Raw genomic sequence first — 7,602 nt, 5'->3', positions numbered from 1 at the left:
ATATATATACTGTGTGTATATATATATTTTTTTTGACAAGACTGCTGGATGATGGGACTTTCAGTTCTTTTACAGTGTAATAGTTTAAATGTTACACCATCAAACATGTTCAGCTCATTCAAAAAAATTGGTGCTACAACTGAAAATATTAACTTCGTTAAAGAAATTAGGATTTTTTTCTAGATAATTTAAGTATTTACTGCAAGTTTTTATTCTGGGGAATTTTAGGCTTTAACTGCTTGTTTGTTGATGTTAGCATTCAGCTGCAGTTTTGCTAATTTTATCTTTCAGCTTTGGCTTTACTCTTTTTTTGCTTTTACATCTGATACAACTGAAAATCTTAGCATTTAGTTTTGCTAATTTTATCAATCATTTCTGATTTTGCTCATTTTAGTTTTGATCAATGATTTTGCTAATTTTAGCTTTTTGTCCGCTGGTTTTACCTGACAATGCAGTTTCAGTCACCAGGCAAAATAATTCTGACTCCACAGGTTATCAACCTCACTGACTATAAGAATCACTATAAATCTGTCAGTTTTACAGATACTGAGCTAAAATCTGACTCAACACGTACTTTGAGTGATATCATCTACATCTTTGGTATTTGGCAAGTACATAGGCAGGCATGTCTTCCTCCATGGAATGACATTTAGGAGCTGTTTTTTACAGACCAAACTAGAACAGTCTTTTTACTCATCTGTCCTTTCCAACTACCTAAATATTCCTGTCCTGTGTATTATTACAGGCTGAACTAAACATTCCCCTGTTTCACATGCTTTTACTTAGTAATCTCTCATCCACTCTTTGAGTTCGGTGAAAGCCCCATGACTTATTCATGCTGATGGATTTTCCCTGTATACAACTCAATATAACTTTTCCCCCACAGTCAGCTCTTACTGAATTTGGCCCAGTGGATCCAGAGCACCATGCCTGAGTCATGCCAGTGCCAGGTCCTGCCACTGACGTGAGACAGAGCTCAGCATCTGCTTTCCTAACACACTCCATCCAGACGTCCAAAGCAAAATAGACAGTTTGATCCTTCAATGGATGAACTGTCCCTCTGAAGCTGCTGAGCATGAGATTAATGTGCATTTGATGTTTATTTCTGCCAGCCAGAGCATTAGAGAGCATTAGAAGAATTAGATGCAAGAGAAGCATGTGAAATGCAAAACCTTAATAAACTTAAAGGCCAAGCAGTCCTTGAAGGAATGAACATCACCTGCTGCTCTTAATGCAAGAGAATGAAGAATTAACAGTTATAGCAATTTTGCACAATCTCAAGCAATATCAGGAGATCTTGTGTGGATATGTCTCAGTTATTACCAAAACAAATTTTAGCTCAATCACCATAAAAATTACTTGAGTTATGACCATTTTTGTTTTTATTAATTACTGAGCCCGCGAGGGGACATGGGGGATTTTTTTTTTCTTTTTGCATTCCCACGCAAAAGGTATTGCTTTACCTCGCAATACCTTTTGCGTTCCCTCGCAAAAGTCCTTTATCACTGTTGTGCCTGCCGGTTTATTAACAAACTCACATGTTCACCATTAACGAGTTAACCTACTGCTTTAATTCAGACTTAGAATGAATATATCACACAAACACACATGGAAGTATGTCATATGCCGATACTTTAACACAGTGCAGCCACGCAACATCAATGTCTATTTCACGAACTTGTGGCGACAGATCCTGTTTTGGTAACTGGATATTTCTAAATAAAAGTCTGATTTAATTCAGTTCAAATACAAATCAAACTTTTGCGTGGGAACGTAAAACAATATTGCAAGGTAACGCAAAAGTATTGCGAGGGAACGCAAAGGTATTGCGAGGGAACGCAAAAGTATTGCAAGGGAACGCAAAGGTATTGCGAGGGAACGCAAAGGTATTGCGAGGTAACGCAAAAGTATTGCGAGGGAATGCAAAGGTATTGCGAGGTAACGCAAAAGTATTGCCAGGTAACGCAAAAGTATTGCGAGGGAAAGCAAAAGTATTGTGAGGTAACGCAAAAGTATTGCGAGGGAACGCAAAGGTATTGTGAGGTAACACAAAAGTATTGCGAGGGAACGCAAAGGTATTGCGAGGGAACGCAAAGGTATTGCGAGGGAACGCAAAGGTATTGCGAGGGAACGCAAAGGTAGTGCGAGGGAACGCAAAAGTATTGCGAGGGAACGCAAAGGTATTGCGAGGTAACACAAAAGTATTGCGAGGGAAAGCAAAGGTATTGCGAGGTAACACAAAAGTATTGCGAGGGAACGCAAAGGTATTGCGAGGTAACGCAAAAGTATTGCGAGGGAATGCAAAGGTATTGTGAGGTAACGCAAAAGTATTGCAAGGGAACGCAAAAGTATTGCGAGGGAACGCAAAAGTATTGGGAGGGAACGCAAAGGTATTGCGAGGTAACGCAAAAGTATTGGGAGGGAACGTAAAGGTATTGCGAGGTAACGCAAAAGTATTGGGAGGGAACGCAAAGGTATTGCGAGGGAACACAAAAGTATTGCGAGGGAATGCAAAAGAAAAAATTCCCCCCACGTCCCCTCGCGGGCTCTGTAATTAATGATGATTAGCTGTGGCAGCCATCTACAATTATGTTGACTTTAAAAGTTATTGAGTTGCATATATACCCAGTGGTTACATTCTGAGAGTCTTATTTACTGTAGAACTGTTCACTGGTTTATGAGCTGTTTAGCCAACAGACAACCAGAGTTATACATCGACATGTAAAGCCAAAGCTTTAGACAAAGATCTGCAATCAGCCCAAGAGTTGGGGAACATTTTCAGCTAATATTGCACCGGAATGGACTGATTTAGTACAACCATTTTAGGTTTCCTAAGGTCAGTAAAAAGCTAATGGAGGAAAGGATTTTCTGCGAGAAGGTCACAACAATAAGCATGTCTAGGTTAAAAAGAAATGTTATGAATATTGATTTTTAACAAATAGTCCAAACATAAAAACAAAATAAAATCTATATGGTTTTCAAACTCTTCTTTAGTTTATGTTTTTCTTTTGTATTTATTTTGTCAAACTTCATCCTGATGCAATCACTGAAACACTCCCTTATCGTTGAAAGAAAAAAAACATAAGCAGTTGGTAAATCAATGCACTCGGATCATCTCGTGACACTTCTCTTATTTGGGAAAGCGTCAGAAGTTTCCCGCTTCACATTTCAGTGCCTTCAGAATCAGTCAATACTTGAAATAATAGCAGAGGAACTTTTAAAAAAATTAATAAATAAATAAAGCATTTTCCTTTCTGTTCCTGCATCATCTCCTCCATTTTCCCCGTCTCACTAATGCACTCCTGCCATCAGGGAGTTGGAAAGCAAACTGCATGCTCAGAGAAATCCTGTGTGAAGGAAGAACTCTCCTGTAACCTTAATAACAGGCGGGGAGATGTTAAACGATCAGAGAAATTGATTATTTTTAAAACACCAACGCAGACCCTTTGTGGAATTTAAAACCTATCATTTCTTAGTAATGGATATCGCCCGCTGCCTTTCATGTTTAAGTATTAGACTGAGGCTACAGTCACATTGTAGACAAAAGCGGTCCAAATCCAAATTCTCTGCTCGTATGTGACCAATTTCTAATTTTTTTGCGACAGTCCGTATGTCACAAATTGAAATTCTTCAAATCAGATCCAAGTTACTTTCATAAGTGGAACTAATTTACATACGTATCTTCTGTTTTTCTAAGAGACCTCAGTCTGAACAATCACGTATTTGAGACAACTTTTATGTAAACGAAGAAGAGGTGCAGATTCATTCAGAATATGATACTAATGTTGGTGGATTGTATCCGTACAAACAGGATCGATACTTGAGTTTGTTTCTACTTTCAGAACGTTTAATATCTTTGCTTTTAGAAGTGCAATTTTGTGCTGTAAACATTGGCCAAAACAAGTGTGTGATGTAATAATAGTGTCAGCTCCAATTGCACAACTTCAGAATGAATCCACACTTGCTGACATTTGTACCATCCATATTTACCTCCATAAACACAGCGTACCCAGTGAGAGATCACTTCTTCTGTGCATGTGGGTCAATCCTGGGCTGTAGACTTGACACACTGAAGTCTGATGGCAGCTACGTTTAAAATATAATGTGAACAACTACACACACACAAAATAAAATTATCAGCAAAACTATCAAAGTTGAGCATTAAGTGCTGCAGAGTAGATGTAGCCCAAAACCATCATAAAATGAAAAATAATGTAGTTTTAATACCTTTGGTCCAACTTTAAAATTAAGATTATTCATGACCTTGTCACAGAGCAAGATGCATGGTCATTTTTATGTTGTGAATGACTTTCAGCTACATCAAACTTTAGCTTAATATCTGTAAAATCTGTTATAGACATTTTGAGTTGGATAATCTCAGTTAGCTGTGACAGCTGTCTTGACTTAAATTAGCAAAAAAAAAAAAAACGTTAGTCAGTTACAAATGCACATTATTTTTTCCTGTAAGTTTTATTAAAATCAATGATCCATAAGGTATTTTGCTAACAATACAGTCAAATAAACACACAGACAAAACCTTTATCATTCCCTTTGCAATAAGACAGAGATCAGGTAAAACTCAAGATTACCTTGTTCTCTTTAATCAGCTTTCAAAGGGCCATATGGAAAACAAGCATCTGAGCAATAAAAATTTGTGTTAAAATAAAAAAAACTGAAGAATGCAGTATACTAGCTACAGATGACTGGCTTAAGTGGGAAAAAAAACATTAAAAGCTCTGTATGTGTGAATAAATTATTCAAGGCCAAGCTGGTGAACAATTAGGGAGAGTCCAGGCTTCCTGAAAAATAAATGAATTATTATCACCCACCAACAAAAAGCAAAGGCAGGAAGTTTTGTCCTTGTTCATGTCTGCGCATGTGTCTGTCTGTTAGCAAAATGTTTCATGAACCACTGAACGAACAGCAGAAAATACTGTAACCTTTGCATGCACTTCTACAACAGATTTCTTTGGAATCAATTCAATTCAAGATGGCCTCCACAGCAAATCGACGTTAGCCAATGAAAAGAGGGCTACAACACAGTTAGCTTTATTGAGCTAAAACCTGATGTGGTAGTAACTGAAAGTCATACTTTGAGTGTGATATCTGACAACGCAGCAGAGGATCATTCATAGCTTTATTTTCAAGGTTTGACCAAAACAGCTACAACTTTGTAGAAATGCTGATTGTTACTTTATCAAAGAGCCACTACTGTTGATGCTTTTTGAAGTTCTGCTCACACATTTAGCAACACAACATCTGCGCCGTTGTGGCCCAGCATAAACACAAACACATGAGGAGAAAGGGAGGGGAGTGACCCCCCAACTTTAGTTCAGGACCTGTACCTTGCAGCTGCCTGAAGCGCCCATCTAGGATGGAGTTGAAACCGATGTTGGAGGTGCTATAACTCAACCCGCGAGCTCGCTTCATACTTTTGGCCGAGGAGAAAGAGGAGGATGAGGAGAGGACTGGAGCCGGATGGGGGTGAGAGGTCCGCTGACGTCTGGGGGTGCAGGAGGAGGATGAGGACGATGAGGAGGAGAAAGCGGGCACACCGGTGGGTGCCTCGGCCAGTGGGACGTGCAGCAGGGTTCCATTCCTCTCTGGATGGTGTTGGGGTCCGTGCTGCCTGCTGTCTCGTGGTGTCCTCCTGTTCTCGGATCTCTGGCTGTGGTGGACCGGAGGGGTGCTCCTGCTCCGGCTGCCGCTGCTGCTCACGCCCACCCACACTTGTGCCTCCTTCTCTGCTGGGGAGTAGGGTCTGCTGGCCCCTCTGCCGCTGCTCTGGATGGTTTTAGTGTCCCTGCTGCTGGCCTTCAGACTGAGCTTGACCTCTCTGAGCCGAGGTTGGCTGATGGGGGCAGTTCGCAGCAGGCACGGGCTGCTCATCCTGGCCCCCCAACAAGAACAACAAGAAACCTCCTCTGGAGCTCCTCGTCTTCTCTTGTCTCGTGGCTCTCTGTCCTCCTTTTCAGGTCCCTCTCGCATTAACTCCTGCTCTCTCCCTCCCTCCTTCCTCTTCCTTTCTCGCTCTCCTCCTCCCTCTAACCATAACGATGCCCTGCCTCTAAATTCAGGCGGCTTTGTTCTTGTATGAACACCGATTAAGAATTCACACGATTGTTCGCTTCTTTATAGTTTATTCTGTATGTTTTTTGCAAACTATTTCTGCATACTTTGTCCTATTTTAACTACTCATATTTCAAAAGGTTTGGCTCGATTGGGAGTAGTGCGTTATGAGTATTTGTAAGTATGAGTATATGCTTTTTGAAATATTTACCTTTCTTTACTGAATGTTTTTCCACAAGTATGCACTGATTGTTTTAATTTCTACAAAACTTTATCTAAAATCTGCTTCAGCACACTTGCTATGTGTTTTATTTTAGCTAATGTTATGAAGATTTTAGCATTTAGTGACAGTTTTATCACATTTTAGGTTGGACAGGTTAGATAAGGTTAGTCTGTGATCAGTAGGTCATGGGTTCAATTCCTTTAAGTAAGGTCCTAACCTTTATTATTCCTTGTCTGATCCACACATGTGGGCTGTGGCAGCTTGGTGGGTCAATAGTCGTGCTTCCATCCAATTTTGATGCGAATTTCGAGCAAACTTTTAAAATTTTGCAAAAAGCAATAAATAAATAAATTTAAATAAAAAAGTGTGAATCAGGCATGTTTCTATCTATTGGCTTGGAGCAAATCAACTAATTATGTCAGATATTGACGTTACATATGACTGTAATAAACAGGAAGTAAAGTCGCAAACTCGCATGGTTGCACAGGACAGTGGAGAAAAGTTAACAGGAAAGTGTTGCTGCTTTTGGGAATTAGCTAGTATTGGAGACATAGAGAAAGAAATGCAATTCTCTTCACATTACGGCAATATCCGGGAAGATGCCGACAGTGGGAGAAGGGTCCAGCCGTAGTCGGAAGAATTATTGGAATTATTGCGGGAACAGCTGATCAACAATGTGAGGTAAATATTCACTACATCAGAACTTATTTGGCAAATGTGTTTCTATCTCTCCTCTCCCCCATTTCCCCTCAACACTTTTTTGGAAAACCCAAAAACCATCTCGAATGAGCGTAAAAAGGTTTTTGCAAAATTAAGGACGATTTTCCAAATTTTATCATTTTGTAGGGGTCACCTCGAGTGAAGAAACAAGATTTACTGCCTCGAAGCAGGCCTGACGAGAGGACAGGAACTCTGTCACAAACTGAACTCTATTTAGGCCATGACAGGTCATTCCAACCGTGGAAGAGAATCCCTCAGTTATCTTAATCAGATAATGGACAGAACAATCTCTTCTGTTCGTGATTCATTTGTTGTTTAACTAAGAATGTTTATGCATTTGTTAAATCATGAATGGTCACACATGACTGTCACAGGAAAAGTGTAACCACTTCTTTTCTTTAATCGTGCCTTAAGGATTTATAATGGTATAAAAAAAATCACAGAGAATCTGATTACATTGTTTTCATTGTGTTTTTATGTAAATCACTATTTTTATTTTACTGTGAACACAGTAATATAATTGTAGATTTTTCCTGAGAAAATCTTTCATTTATCTGGACTAACAGAAGGTTCAGAACTGATTATAAAAC

General features: G+C 39.5%; 2 protein-coding genes across 3 annotated transcripts in view; both read right to left on the bottom strand.

Annotated features, from left to right (window-relative positions):
* sptb (spectrin, beta, erythrocytic) overlaps positions 1 to 7,602 on the bottom strand; it is a 106,787-nt gene that overhangs the window by 77,021 nt on the left and 22,164 nt on the right. The window lies entirely within an intron of this gene.
* LOC106532662 (putative protein TPRXL) lies at positions 5,514 to 5,956 on the bottom strand (the record flags this gene model as incomplete). The annotated part of the gene is given in 1 exon segment (XM_014028790.1): positions 5,514 to 5,956. A coding segment is annotated over 1 exon segment (376 nt), but the record flags the coding sequence as incomplete, so codon positions are not given.

Source organism: Austrofundulus limnaeus, unplaced genomic scaffold, assembly GCF_001266775.1.
Source record: "Austrofundulus limnaeus strain Quisiro unplaced genomic scaffold, Austrofundulus_limnaeus-1.0 Scaffold807, whole genome shotgun sequence".
Taxonomy (NCBI): domain Eukaryota; kingdom Metazoa; phylum Chordata; class Actinopteri; order Cyprinodontiformes; family Rivulidae; genus Austrofundulus; species Austrofundulus limnaeus.
Note: the sequence above shows the minus strand (reverse complement) of the source record. Positions and strands in the feature narration are given on the sequence as shown.